The 16,099-nt window shown below is 26.7% G+C and overlaps 1 protein-coding gene across 2 annotated transcripts in view; it reads right to left on the bottom strand.

Moving 5' to 3' along the window:
- Window positions 1-12,294, bottom strand: part of LOC107456655 (rab GTPase-activating protein 1) — a 30,777-nt gene extending 18,483 nt beyond the window's left edge. The window contains exons 1-11 of one of the 2 annotated variants that reach the window (XM_016074579.4): window positions 12,166-12,294; window positions 10,663-10,870; window positions 8,719-8,956; window positions 6,976-7,183; window positions 5,129-5,312; window positions 4,684-4,860; window positions 2,984-3,102; window positions 2,423-2,489; window positions 2,187-2,295; window positions 925-1,091; window positions 683-824 (exon numbers count right to left, since the gene is read on the bottom strand). In XM_016074579.4, coding sequence (XP_015930065.1) covers window positions 683-824; window positions 925-1,091; window positions 2,187-2,295; window positions 2,423-2,489; window positions 2,984-3,102; window positions 4,684-4,860; window positions 5,129-5,312; window positions 6,976-7,183; window positions 8,719-8,956; window positions 10,663-10,818 — 1,567 coding nt within the window. In that variant the 5' untranslated portion in view covers window positions 10,819-10,870; window positions 12,166-12,294. The other variant, XM_016074580.4, reaches the window with a different exon arrangement.
- Between the last annotated feature and the right edge of the window lie 3,805 nt (window positions 12,295-16,099).

The raw sequence follows: 16,099 nt of genomic DNA, 5'->3' as shown, positions 1-16,099 counted from the left end.
CTGTATATTTAATTGCTGACTCTTGCAGTTTAAAGTTTGTGCTGTAATTACAAAACAAAGATTGCATAAACATTGTTTAAAGTAAGGATACCTTAAGAAATATAAGACAAATCAAAAAATAAAAATGACTTATTTGATGTTTTGAAAACCTTATCTAATGTTGCCAAATTTGACCCCTGGTCTCAAACTGGACCCCACACTACTCTATGAGTGACCAGGGGGAAGGAAATATATTTTAGTTTAGTGTTATCAGTTTTGTCATATTTGATGTTATTAGATAAGTATAATAATATATTCATAAATTTTTTAATCTAACACGTTTTTCTCAAAATCTCTATTTTAAAATAGAGATGTTTATGCCATTTTCATAGTACAATTACTGCATTAACTATGACCCAACCCAGCAACAACTGGCAAGTCAAATAAAAGTAATTTTCCTGGAAAATCCAAATCCGCAATAAATAATCAGAGTTCCTAAACTAAGAAATTGAATTTAACACTGCCCCACTTCGGGAGTGGGAATGAGGGGTGGAGTGTAGCATCATTGAATGCCCTCATATTTTTTTGATTTTTAATCTGATGTATAATTCTTCAAATATATGACTCATTTCAAACGTTTTCGACATTCTGTAAATACATAAATATATAGATACATGTATACATAATCTCTTATTAAAAATACCAGATTCACTGTCTTGATCATGTGAAGTTAAGGAATGTACACTCTCTTGATATGACAGGCTAGAAGGAAATTTCTTCCTGACTGAGTTTTCTAAACTAACAACTTCATACATGGTATTTCGATCACCACAATCATTTTCAATCTGTAAAAATAGCATAACAAATAGTTCACGCAATGCACATTTTGAGGGGGCGGCAAGCACAATATCTACCAGAAACTGGTTAAAAAAAAAAGATACTAACCTCTTTTAATCTGAGATAAAACTGATCATGAAGAGCACGCTTGGAGAAATACCAAAACCTTTCATTAGATCCAAATATTTTCGCTTTGGTTTCAATAACAAAACGAGTTGGTTCATCTATACCGGTAAACACCAAATCAACAGCAACACTCATGTATACTTGATTATCTGAAGAAAAATTTACTTGATTACATAAATCTTTTACAATTGAACAAACTCAATGTTAATGATATTGAACATTTAAATTACTTCTATGGTTAGTGAATGGTCAAATTTATTAATGTATCAACAATTAAGATTTTTGGAAATGTAAAAAACAGGAATTCATTACAAATGAAGGAGACATTTTTATTGATAGATGAAAAACTTATATGCTTAATTTTAATGGTACTTTAAAAACTCCTTAATAGTTTAGATTAATATCCATTCATATGAAAAAACTTAATAAGAGAGAACATGATAATTAATGAAAGAGCATGAATAATTCGAAAGAACTTAATACAAAATAAACAGATAATGATGAAGAAGTAGATACAGTGGATAATAATGTTACAAGTATGTATTGATTAGAAAGAATTGAAAAAATTAAAAGAGCTTTTGGTGATATATCAGAAAGGAAATTGATAAATAATTTTAGTAAGACGTAAAATTAAATAAAGAAGCATATTTTTTTTCTTAATCTTTTTTTAAAAATACTTAAGTGTTTTTTTTAAGTAAATACACATTACATATTTGACAGTATATTCAGTTTCTAATACAAATGTATTCGAATATACAGTCATATCTATCCCATTAAATAAACACAATATGCATTTCTTACGAATCCTGTGAATAACACAAGTAATACAACTTACGCACATTTGAAATCAAGATCAATAAAAAGAACTAATGATATCCGTACTAGTATGTTGCATGTATTGTATGTTTGTCTACTCAGTTTTACATGTTTTTTTTTAATTCCCTTGCGTTAATTTAACAAAAATAGTCACCATCACGAGCCATTAATCCCAAGAAACGAAAATGTTTCTTGCATGTTTGTTCGTTTTCTTGTAAATAATAATAATAAAAAGCTTTACATGCTGGTTTTAATATATATAATAAAAAATAGTCAAAAAGAAAGAAATGTAAACTTGGAGTTTTTATCCATACAGGGAAATGAAAAATTTGCCGATTAACTATAACAAACAACTTTTTATTTCCAATGAGAAAATTATTAAATATTTTTATTAGTTGATTTCTATAATTAATACTGTTAACTCTTACCTCTAGTAGTAGGTGTATTTAAAATTTCAAAAAGTGGATCAATAGGATTCCAGTTAGCAGAAATATGATATACAGTTCGATCCCCATTAGCAATCTTATTCATCAGTACCTGACAAATAATATATTTAGTAAATTACTAGATTAATATACAAATGTAAATAATATATTTAGTACATAACAAGATTAATATTGATAAAAAAGTAGAAAAAAAGATGGTAATTTGCAACTATAATTACCCCTTCCAAAGCATGCATTTCAGAATGATCTAAATTCCTTCCTGGTGTAATAAGAAGTCCGAAGCAACTAAAATTACATTTATAATTGCATATATTAGTAACAAATACAAAATTATGATCATTAGAATTGCACATAAAAATTAGAAATATTTCAATTTTACAACACATTAAAATAATTTGAAATACAAATTTTAAACATATCATTTGAAATGATATTGAATATTTTTGTCATAAGAATTTCAAAAAGCTTGAAATGAAATATTTTTCAAGCATCATTCAAGAAATGTACAAATTACTTAGAATTTGTAAATATAGCCAAACGTTCTAGAAATTTTGTCTATCCATAAATGTAACAGTTTTAAAAACAATTATATGTAATCTTACTTCTGAATTTTAAGATCCCTGTTGCTAGATATTTGACTAATTGTAACTGAAATATTTTCCAAGCATCATTCAAGAAATGTACAAATTACTTAGAATTTGTAAATATAGCCAAACGTTCTAGAAATTTTGTCTATCCATAAATGTAACAGTTTTAAAAACAATTATATGTAATCTTACTTCTGAATTTTAAGATCCTTGTTGCTAGATATTTGACTAATTGTAACAGTGATCATTTTTTCCAAGTTACACCTCAGCTTGAAAAAGTCTTTATCTCGAGGGCAGGAGACAAAGTTCCCCTATAATGAAAATAATAAAGAAAACTAATAAATAAACAAAATCAAAAAATAATGTGCAAATCAATGTACATAATAGTAAGAAAAATTAATTCATTAACAACTTTATATAAAAACATAGAGATTATAGTTTTCTATTCAATCTTATTTTTCTACAGTTTGTTTTATTTTAAGAAAATCAAATGTTTAAAAAAACACACGCATTTAAGAACACTTTACAGTTTGACTAAAGTATATGAACCTCAAAATAAAGTTAAAATGTGTGATTTCATAATAGATTAAGAGTTTAAATAGATTATAAGAAAATAAATTTTCAATCATTATATTGAAAAATGAAACACCTTAATCTTCTCAAACTGCATAAAATAAAGTCTATAGTTAAAACAATTGTCCCATTTTCACAATTCATGATGAAACATTGCCAACAAATTAAGGAAAAATTAAATGCTATTTAAACATTTTTAACAAAAAACTTTATAATTCAATTGTTCCATTCTATAAACATTCAACTTTAAAAGAACTATTTCCATTTTCTATCAAGGAATAAAATGTTAACAATGCCTTTGCATACGCGGAAAAAAAAACATAACATTTTAAGATCTTAGTTACACATACTATATACAAAGAGTGCAAACCTACATACATATAAATACAAGCACATGCAAAATAATGTTGGGCAAATTAGACATGCTTTAAAATTTAAATTTATTAAATATCATAGATATGTCCGTCATCAAGAATTCAAAAACTGATATCTTGCTACACATCATTAGTACCTAGCAATTATAATAACGGCAAAATTCATTGGCTCAATATCACATCAGCTCATCTTGGTGTTTTGAAATTTTATTACATTCAGATTTTCTAGTTAATGATAAGTTAATCACTTACATAGTGCTTGGAAATGCATCCTGCCATGATTTGTGTCTCTCAACAATAATGGTTTTTATAGCTTCGTTTTTCACATTTACCATATTTTCATTGGCAGATTTGCATTCTTTTACATTATTAGGAATAGCGTGCACTTACTAATGTATATCCATATTTGGCAGAATCAAAATAATTTCAGTTTTGAATTTAACATCAGTTCCATCTTGAATAGCTTTTATTATGTTCATTTAAAAAAATTGATAACTTTATATTAGTTAAATTTATTAATGCAGGCATTTTGAAATTAATTCTAAGTCAGATTTATATGATAGTAAGAATAAAAATTATTTCAATTATTTGCCAATAAATCTCTCAGCAAAGATGAAATAATGCTAGTCAGGCTTTGTTTATTTAACCAAAAAATGTTGATAACATGTATATATAACTTAACACAACAAAATATTAAAAGACTTTAAGTGAAAAATAACAGACACATTGTATAATTTTTTTTTTGTCAAAATACTTAGGTAAAAATGAAATTTGTAAGGAAGTATAAATTTTCTAAGAGAAACAATACAAGCAAACATATAATTTTAAAATAAAAATGAAATTACATTTTATGATAAAAATATAAGATTAATTTCTGCCTCAATTTTTCAAAAGAACATACAGAATTTGTAAAAAAAGCTAAAGATTTTACAGGAAAAGATTTACCTTTGAATCTTCTTCTTTTACATCTAAAATTGTTTCAAATATGAAAACTTGTTGATTGTTTTTAACTGACAAGCCAATTGGTATATTTCTTTCTGATGATATGGAACTAGCTCTACCTTGAGAAAATTTTGGTACACGATGAAAAGCAGCAGCAAAACATTGCAAGAGTTTTACAACCTAAAAAAATTAATTGCAGTACAGTTTTAAACTTTTCACAAAAGCTGCATAAGTAATTAAAACAAAATATAAATGATGAATAAAAACAATAAAGTATGTTAAAACAGTCTCCTATTTAGTAAAATTTCAAAAAATTTACAAAACACCACTGTGCATAATTTATAACAATAAATTTCACATATTATTTAAAAGACATAAAGTGAAATCAGAAAAAAATATGGTTCAAAAACTGAATAACCATTATTGTACTCGATTGCTGAAAACTTACTGTATCAGGGCTATCACATTTGAAAATATGACAATGAAATATTGATGTTTCTGCAGTTTCTCCGTGACTGCAGGCAAATGCAAAACATTCCTTTTCAGGTGTTTCTGGTCTACCACGAGCACAAAATAAGATGCAATGTATAAGAAAACTGGCAATTTCAGTATTACCATCAGAATCTAATAAACTGAAAAAGAAAAAGGGGCACAACTTAGCAAGTATGTGCAAAATAATTATGATTTTAAAACTTTAAGTGCCTAACTTTTTCAAATAAAAACACTTAAACAATATAGTTTGGAAAATGGGTTTTTAATGGTATTGTATTTTTAAGTTTAAAATAGAAAATAAGTTTTCTGAAACTAAAATATTTTTAAAAAAAAAAAACTTTTACATTACAAATAATAAATAAAATATGGTAAAATCGTTTTAAAATATTTTTATTTAAGTTAAAGGTGTGATAGTAAGAATGCATGCTCATATTAAATATTAATAATATTCAGATTAAGAATAAGTTTAAGTAAAAAATTTTTTTAATATGTTTGGTTATATTATATACAAAAATTTGATTTATATATTATTTGTCGATTTATATACACAATTATATATTATGTAATTAAAATATAATTTCAGAAACAATTAAGCTGCTTGAAAACCACTTATAAACTATCGTCATTCATAAAATACAAAATTTGTTTTTTTAAAAATGGGTCTCTCGTTAATCAGAAATATAGATATTTTAAGACAAGTTCTTATATGATCAATGGATATTGTAATATATTTTATTTTATTACCACACAAATAAATAGTTGATATAATTTGTTATTTTATTTTTACAACAATAATATTTTAATACTATAAATGAATACTTTTTATTTAACATTTCATTACCAACAAATTACAAATTGAGTACGTCCATGAGTTTTTGTATTAATTTCAGCTACAATTTGATTTATAATTTTTTAAAACAAAGTAAAGCACAGGTGCACTTTAAAAAAAAAGAGTATATTTTAACGAAAAAAATGATAGGGTAATATCTAAATTTTCATGTATATAAAATTAAAACACGAAATTTATTTGTATTTAAATTAGCCACATTTTTGGAATTACTTTATAACAAACATGTTGAAACTTTTAATTTTTTGCCCATATAAGGAGAAACAACAAACAATTTCAAATATAAATTCCCATAAATTTTGCATATTTTACCGGAAATTCCCAACTTTATTTGTAGTAAACACACATTTTAATAAATATTGACCTACCTTTTTAAAATAATTATTTATAGGTACAAAATTATTATTTTAACCCCTTAATGCACGAGTTTTTTTTGTTGGAAAAACTGCTAAAAAATGATCAAGTTTTTTTTCCACAGAAAATAAATATATAGGTATAGTGTAAGTTATTTTTTGCAATTTCAGTTGTGGGGGTGACTAGAGAGCAGGGATTAGAGTAAAAGTTATAAAAAAATTACTGTACAAACAAAGTTTAAACAATTTGATTACAGGTTTATTTTGAATTTCGAAAAATTAAAATCAAGTTAAACCAATGTATCAAATAATAATCAATAAATTAAATTTACATATCAAATAGCTAATCATCAAAATGTACCAAGTGGTGTACACAAGAAAAATGCACTATAGTGGTGTCATCCATAATAAATAAATTTAATATAATCTAGCCTATCCATTTTTTCTATAACAAATCTCAGATCAGCATTAGAAATAAAATAACGTGATATACAAGATTGCCCATGTGAGGGGTCAAACAAATCTAATAAAAATTAAGATTTCTTTTAAATAACAATTTAAATAATTGAAAATTATAAAAAATATCAGAGCTCCTCAACTTACGTGACTGAACCTTCAGAATGGCTAGGAACTGAGAGTGTAATCTCAATGGCTTGATCCAAAGCTTGCTCATTTAAAATAGCCATGTTTCTTTGAATTTCTTTTTCACTTCGAGGAGCATTTATCACTGCACACCCCAAATAAGTTATATGAGGGAAAAGGGAGCAGTCAGTATCAGCAAAATGAAGAGATGACGATTGAGAAAGACTAACTGAAATGGGGAAAAAATTAATTAAGAAGTTTTTCTGGATAAAATCTGTTCTGAAAATTAAAATGATTCATGTTTAATACGTAAGTAATCATACGAGACTGCATATAGTTTTGTTTTATTTCTACCAAATTATATAATTATGCTTTCAAAACAATATATTAAGTCTTTTAAAAAATAAACTCTAACTAATAGAAATTTAATTCATGTTATTTTTTATAAACAAAAAGGCCTTGCTACATTGTTTCAAAAGTTGACGAGGTTGATATTTGTTTGTGTTAGGAGCTTGGCATCTATTTAACATGCACTTAGATGCAAACAGGCTCTCTCCATAGGGATAATGATTTTTTTCTTAACTTGAAACAGAGTATAGCAAAGAAATAATTTTGTTAACAATACGTGTAAATAGTATTGCCAGCATGATTATCAAAGAATTTCTCACGAATACATCTTGTAAGAAAAAATAGAGCACAGTAAATAATCTCAAACGAAAAATTAAGTAAAATGAGAGTATCATTTTATAATAATCAATTACACAATGCTTAAACTTGCATTAACCCACTGTCAGTTTAGCAAAAAGAAAAGAGTGGGAGAATGTTTCTCTCCCGATACATTATTTCCCTATTTAATAACATAGAAAAACCAGTTTTGCTATGCAGAAGACTGCAGATTAAAATACGACTTTTTAAATGCAGAGTCGTCAGTGGGTAAAGTTATGAAATCAGAATATACAGTATGAGTCTGAACAAGATGGCAAAACTTTACTGGGTAAAGGAATGCAATATTAATCATCAAATATGTATTCAAAACACAAGCAATAAGAAGTAAAAATTTTGTTTTACAATGTCACATTTAAAGAATTAATACAAGAATGGGAAAAGATGCTACAGAAATTTTTTTATAAACGGGAATATGATTGATGTAGAATGAAATCGCTCAAAAGAAAAAGACGTGAATGATACAAAATACTTTTTTTTCTTCAAAATCTAAAGTTTTTCTTAAAAACAATTAAAGACTCTCAAAATAAAATAAAAGTATAATACTCAATACTACAAATATTTTAAATAAATGCATTTCAATAAAAATTGAATTCCATGACGTTTGTCAGAGTTTGTATACATTTATCATTGTTCATACCAAGTTTTAAATTGAAGAAACATGAGCTTGTAGCATAAAAATAAACCTCTTGTTTTAATTAAATTAAAAGTAGTTGAGATATTAAACACCATTTTTGCTTCACAACCATTATGCTGTCATTATATACTACCTAAATAAAAATCAAAAATTTAATTTATCGAGTAAGGAAAAGTAATTTTAAACATTGTTGAAAAATAATCTTAGTTCAAAACTGACACAACCTCACTAGCAATGAGTCGAGTTTTTTCTCAGCTAATATCTATGAAAGGAAAATTAATCCATAACACTGCCTGTGTAAAAAGACTAGAAACAGTGTCTGCTTTATTCAAGGGATTTATTTCTATTAGAAAAAATTGGTAATAGATTCATATTGCTGTTAGTCTATTACATAAATCACTTACTTTCTTCTAAAGAGCTCAAAGAAGGAGTTATGCCAATATTTCCATTTGTTGCAGCAGATTCAGGAGTAATAGGAGTATCAGGTGCACCTTGATTTGAAGCATTAGAATCAGGAACTTGAGGACTGAGTAAAGCTAGTGGATGATCCATAACTGGTTCCCCTTTAAACTGTTTATCACTTCGATTCAGCTTATTATTAGGTTTTAGATCCTTGCTCTGAGTTACACTGGTAACATTTAACTGAAAGTCAAAGAAAAAAAAAATATGCTCTAGATAAATAAAGGCAAGAAATAAAATCATTCAATGGCATTTTATAAGAAATTAAATATAATACTTGAGAGGATAAATAATACATTATTGGGAATGATTTAAATCAGTAAATAATCAGGAAGGCCCTGGGTTGGCCTGCCACTGAAGAGCGCATGTCAAAACACGCGCCAATCTAGTTTTTCTTTCTCTCAACACATATATTTTTGATGTTTTTCATAATATAAATTTAAAGGATTTCAAATTTCTTTCAGATTAAATTCTGCACAATTAGTACTATTCCTATCAATAAAATCTATAATTGTTTGTTGCCGTCTCTTTTAACTAGATTATAAAAACAATTATTATGAAATTAAGGATATTAATTAACACTATTTTATAGTAGCTGAACAATACACATCATAGTATAAGCAATGCCTAAAAGTTAGCAAGTATGTTCAAAAATATATATGTATTTTTTACATGTCTTTAAAATTGTATGTATGTATCTAAATTGTATTAAATATGATGTTAAGGAATCTAAAAGAGTTTGATACATTTCTTTTTAAAACAATTAAAAATTTAATTTTTTTGGGGTCCTAAAATCTAAAGTAAGTCTTAAAAATTTATAAATTTTTCTTCAGAATAAGTGCCAATTTAAGAATAAAAACTAGAAATTATTAATGTCACGGAAGCAACAAATTGTAATGCATAGATATCAAAATATTTTTTTCTTAATCAATAATATGTTTATGTTTTTGAACAATGATGTTTTAATCTTTAAGTAATTTCAAATATACGACGAAATAGAACTATATACGTACATTGTCAAATATTGATTTTTAGAAGAAAAATTCCAAACATTCTTAACTAAATCATGATAAAAATAATAAATTCAGACTTAGTTTTTAGTTCAAAACATAGCTAATATTACTATACAAAATCTACAAACGAAGTTTTAACGAATTCTATATAAAATTTTTTTGTAGTGTATGTTAGCATAAAGAGATTTTCTCAAAATCAAAATTTTTTTTAAAAAAGACATTCAAAGTATGTAATTGCCAAGAAATACTGAAACAATTTATTTCATATGAATAAAATAATTAGAAATTATAACATTCATTCTCAGTCTAAAACTAATGAACAAAAGCTAAATTGTAAATAAGAAATAAAATTCAAAATTACCTATTTTCACCTTGTTGGATACCTTAAATAAACAGGTAGCTATAATCTCCTTTGAGCTATATTATTTCTAAACATTTATTTGTTTTAAGATTATTTTAACAACTATAAATTTTTAAGAAAAAAGTTTCTCACACTGTTGCATTCCAATTAATCCTTACACTATCTAGTAATTTTTACTTATGTATTTTAAAATTTTTTCTTATGAGGGCAAAACATAATTGAAATTTTTGCTCTGCTCTGAATTGATTTAGGTAAGTTAAAATTATATGGACATAAAACCCATTTAATAATATCAACATGCACATTTTTAGTTATTCAACTCAGTAGTTTTATTGAAAGAGTAGATTTAAAACTTATAAAATTGTTCCTACATACAAAGTTGAAGTTGTCATCCCATCACTAAATAGTGGTGCAAATTGCATATACTATTAGTACAATGTGAAAAAAGTAAATAATTTATCATATGGACAATAAATTTCTTATTAGCAAAAAGAAACATAAAAAAAATATATTACCAAAGAAACCGAATTTCCTTCATTTTTATTTAAATCTTCAAAGTGTGGTTTATCTTGTTTATTTTCTTTAGTAATCCCAACATCACCTCCACCAACAATTTCAAATTCTTCACTTGTAGACAGAGATGAAGAACTTTGTTCTGCATCTTCAGCCATTTTGTATCACTCAATTATAAAAGATATGGTCTGTTGATTTTTTTTGCAACAACTACAAAGCAGTAAAAATAAATACAATAAGTAATTATCGTCTTATTTGCAATATAAAAATTTAGTAATAATTTTAAATTTAGCGAAAAGGGTTCCATTGAAATATTTAACATTAAAATAGCACTGTTCGACTTAAAACAATACCTACAGTTTAAATCGTATTTAAAGGTTTTAAAAATTTTTTTTTTCAAGTAGACTTTCAATTACTTTTCAAAGCTAAGACTTAAGAAACAAAAACAAAATAAAAAAAAACACATAAACATACAATTGAAATGATGTGAGTGATCTTAGCACTAAGCATAAAATATGTAAATTATAATTTCTAGGACTTTAAAAAGGCCCTTTAACATTGTGTAATATAAAAACATTGCCAAAATTGAAGACTAGGTTGTTAATTTTGACACCAAATTTGAGGTCACCCCTCAGAACCATTAACATTGAGTCCTAGAATGTATTGATCTGATTATTAGATCGAAAGTTATTTAGGGAGGTTCATTTTTTATTTTGCGTATTGTGCACTGCACATAAAAATTGTAGGTACTGTTGATATAAATTAAAACATTACTAAAATGATTTCATACTAAAACACTAAATAAAACTTTACAATGAAATAATAGTACTTAGCAAATTATAATATCATTATTAGGGGTTACTTAACAAATTATAATAAGTTAACAATAAAGATGATGCAGTAATTTAACAAAACAAAAAGGCAAATCTGAATTAATTCAGAAACAATTTTCCTAAGAGGAAGGTAAAATTCAGAATTACTTTTATGAAATTTTTTATTACTTTTGTAAATTATTTTAAAAAAATTGCTTTAAATTGGAATAACAAACCTTGTTTCAACAAGGAATACACCAACAAGATAGGTACTTTAATGTAAAATTCAACATCACAATAAATATTTACTAGCAAAAAATTAAAATAATATCACCTTTAGTTAATTCTTAACTTTTTTTGATAAAATTATTACAGGCAAAAATAAGCAATTTTAAGAACAGAATTATACAATTATTTTCTAGGCAAAATTAAAATTCTAAAGAAAAAACTCCTATGACAAAAAACTCAGTAACATATACAAGTAGCAAAGAATCTAAACTTATAAACAGGTATAACTGTCGTAATCCATATGTTTAGCTGAGCGAGATAATCGCATTGAGAAATCATAACCCAATATAGTATAATTACAACTCAAAAACATTGCTTAATAAGTTAACACTTAAGTGCGCAGATTTTTCATGAAAGATAAAATAAGAATTTTATTTACAATCAAGTATAGATTATTTTGCTTACACGAAAGTGTTTTGCTTTATATCACAAAAATGAATAAAATTATAATTTCTTTAAAAATCGAATCCATAACCAATACAGACAGAAACCAAACAAATACTCGTTGCCAACTCCACAAACGTTAATTGAAATATAGTTTAAGGTTGCCTATTCACTAAGGCTGCATCTCTACTATCATAATCAACGAAGTTGAAGTGGATCTGTGTTGATAAAAAAGTTTCTGCCGAGTGACTAATTTCAAATCAAATTTGTGAAATGGTTGCAATAAAAATGTTTCTAACTAAGGAAAAATTTATGATAGAACATTGCACGTCACCTATGAATTTATAATTGCACGTTCCTTATGAGTTTATTTATTTATATTAATCGTGTGCGGTATGCAGTGAGATTGACTGGTAAGGGTCACTCACTAAATTCGCATATGCATTTTGTTTTGCATGCAGTGTGAATTCTCCTTTAAGAATCAGTTTCACTGGACGCGATTTTTTTCAGTGTCAAGGTAGGTAGGTGCTTTATCTACATTTCACTAGAAGTAAAAAATACAGAAAAGAGAAGAAGTCCAGATATAGTAGAGCATCAAATGTACCAAGATCCACTGCATGCCCACGAGATGCAAAGTAGCACCCAGGAGGTACGTCCCCTGAGAATCTATAGTTGGAAGAATGGTAAAGTACGCTGACTCCCCTTAACCGCTATTTTATTATTTCTTTCTAGCTCAAAATAGTACAGTAACTGTACAAATATTCAGAACAAAGCAACAATAAAAATAGATCTTTTCACCTTCCCTTCAATTCTTCCCCAACCCAAGTAGTGGTTGCTGGCGTGCCTTAAATTTTGCTTTATTTGCTTTTTTCCTTTATATATAGGGACAGCACCAAGACTTGCGGGATTGATTTAGATTATGTCAATTGAGGATAAACTTCATCCTCTATGCATATTTTTTGCTGGAGCTACATAATGTGCTATTGGAGACGGTCTGGAAAATATCCCTGAGAATGATCCGAAGAGGTGACATCCCAATTTTGATCCTGGGGAGGGGATGGATTCCTTACTTTGGTATCTCAATGATCTGAGGGTGAAATAGAACAATTTGCGATGAAATAGTTTAACAAGAACTAACACCGCGGACTCTTGGTCTCTACTCAGGTTGATCAAAGTGGTCACCCACTCGCTTACTGACCGCAGTCAGTGAAGCTTGACATCCGTTTTTTACTAGCAACCATGTCTTTACGATCAGTTCATTGCCATAGTTTTTTTCCTCATTAAATTTCATTTACTGGTGTTTTCCAAGTATTAGTATTTAGTTCTGGCTTATTTTCTAAAATAGGTAATGCTGTCTTTGGATCCTCCTCGGGTAATGTTTCCCAGACCATCACCCATAGCCCATTGTGCAACATAAGTGCGACGTAAATAAAGTGTCATACCGTTATATAGATACAGAAAAAGGAAGCAAGAATACATTTACTTTTTTCTAAGTCCATAATACAATTCACATATATTCGTGAAGAAATAAAAAAAAAACTTTCCTTTTATGTAGAAGTACACAAATCATTATTTGAATATTAATTAAACATCCTCAATGATTCAATTAAAAACCATTTTATGTTGTTAACGATTTTCGAAATAGCAAAAATAGATAAAAGTTTTAATTATTTAATGATTAAATTTCAGATACTGTCGCTGTAAAAATTGTTGTTATAATTTGTTTTAATAGATATAGTGTGTTAAAGTATAATTTTTAGATAATAAAATTTTTTTGGAAATAATTTATGTATAAGATTATTAATATATCTATAAACTTGCTTATACTTAGTATATGCTGATTTTTAAGACAATCTGCTTTCTAAGAATTTTAATTGATAAAATTATGAATTATTTTTCAATTTCTTTCCAATTTTTTAGGATAAGAATAATTAATTATTAAAAAATGAGAATGAACAAAATGCGGGTTTCAGTCTTATGTTGACATTTTATGGTTGAAATTGTACAAATTGCATACAGTAAATTTTAAGATGTTACTCCTTATTTGAGCACAAATTTTATTTTATTGTAACCCACCCAGCAGCTAATCTTAAGAATTTTTCAAAACCAATTTTTGATTTAGTCAATTTGGATCAAAAGAAAAAAGATATGTATTTTTCCATGCTCTTTGTATAAAATTATGGTAATTATATTGATTGATAACAAATGAACATCAAGGGGGAAGAATGTTTTATGTTCATTTTTCACAAAAATGACTATTTTCAGAGGCGTACATATCACCCCCGCAACCCCAGCGGTGCGAGAGGGGGGGGGGGCGCACTATCCAGAAAAAATATGATCTATGATATGAGTGCACAACCTGCGGTCCTCCAGCTTTTGCTGTGAGGCCCTCTGCAACACATGAACATAATAATAATAATAATAATATTTTTGAGAAATAAGAAAATCTGGCGAATTTTGCTTTAAATTTTTTGATGTGCAAAATCTAAATAAACGCACTTTTCTTATCTCCTCAATCGATTGTTATCGCTACGAATTTCAAAATTTTAAGTATCCCAATACTTTTAATTCGAAAAAATTATAATGCGTGAATTGACTTTTCGATCGTGTTTTCGGAGGTTCTTGTTGGATTTCCATGTGTTTTTTAAACCTTGATCTTTTTAATGTGATATTATAACAACACGTGACTTTCGAATAGTGTAAATAATCACTTTAGACAATCTTTATTTATGCCAATTTTATCATGAATTCAAGTTATTTTTCAATCGTTTTTTTCCAAATTCATTGCTACTTATTTCTTTTCTTAAATTTACTTTAATTAAAAATAACTCTTTTCTAAATTTTGAATACAATTATTGTAAGAAAGTGAGTTATTATTATTTATTTTTTGTATTATTGAGATAAATTTCGTTTCAATGTGGTAAGTGTGTAATATTGTTCTACTTGAGTACTTTTTCTAAATTTCCCCTTTCCATTGCAATTATTAATTCCTTATAAATTAATTTTAAAATAATCTAAATTAATATACATAAATTAATGTACATAAATTAATATAAATTAAAATAAAATGAGTGGTTATAAACACCCGGATGTCTCTTCTTAGTGTTTCTGCTTTATATTATAATTTAAAAAAAAAATATGTTAAGTCTAAGGTATGACGCATTTATAAATCTTGCAGGGGGTGCACCTTAGGCTATGTACTCCACTGATGATTGGATCGCTATCTGTTGAATTTTGAAGATTACTACAAATCAATAACGGGAAAAACGGTTTTATAATATTCTTTAAAACAAATAAGATCTTTTTTCCATTAACTTTGCTTTTTAGAACATAATTTTTTAAAATTTCAATTAATACATTACTAACATTAATTAAACATTATTGGCGTCAATAATTGTATGACGCATTTTTGCGATTTCCTTAAATGAGTAAAAACCTTTACATCATAAATTTTGTCTTTTAGTACATAGATTTTTTAAAACTCTAATATGAATCTTTTACTTAAATTTATTAAGTTTCGTTGGCGTCAAAAATAGTATGGCGATTTTTTTATGTTTCTCCTAAACGAATAAGTACCACTTTCCCATTAATTTTGAGATTCAATACATACCTATTTTTTTTTCATAACAGTTTCAAAAAAATTACTTTATACAAAATAAACGTGAGGTTTCAGATAACTTTAGGAATACTAATTTGGTGGCGTAGTCTTCCTATGCTATTACGTTAATGTTGTTCATTGAGTTTATCTGACATGGCAAGAAAATATAATACATTAACATTCAAGTTCGCGCAATATACTATTTTCATAATTTAATTTAAAAATAATGGGTAATGCTTAGCCAATCAGAAAATTTCATTTCTTTTTTCACTTATCCTTTTCAAACGGTTCGTAGTGGAATGTTCGAATGTCGGCTGTGACTTCGCCCTTTGAACAATCAGTATGAAAAATTTCATT

The sequence above is a fragment of the Parasteatoda tepidariorum genome, chromosome 5, assembly GCF_043381705.1.
Source record: "Parasteatoda tepidariorum isolate YZ-2023 chromosome 5, CAS_Ptep_4.0, whole genome shotgun sequence".
Taxonomy (NCBI): Eukaryota; Metazoa; Arthropoda; class Arachnida; order Araneae; family Theridiidae; genus Parasteatoda; species Parasteatoda tepidariorum.
Note: the sequence above shows the minus strand (reverse complement) of the source record. Positions and strands in the feature narration are given on the sequence as shown.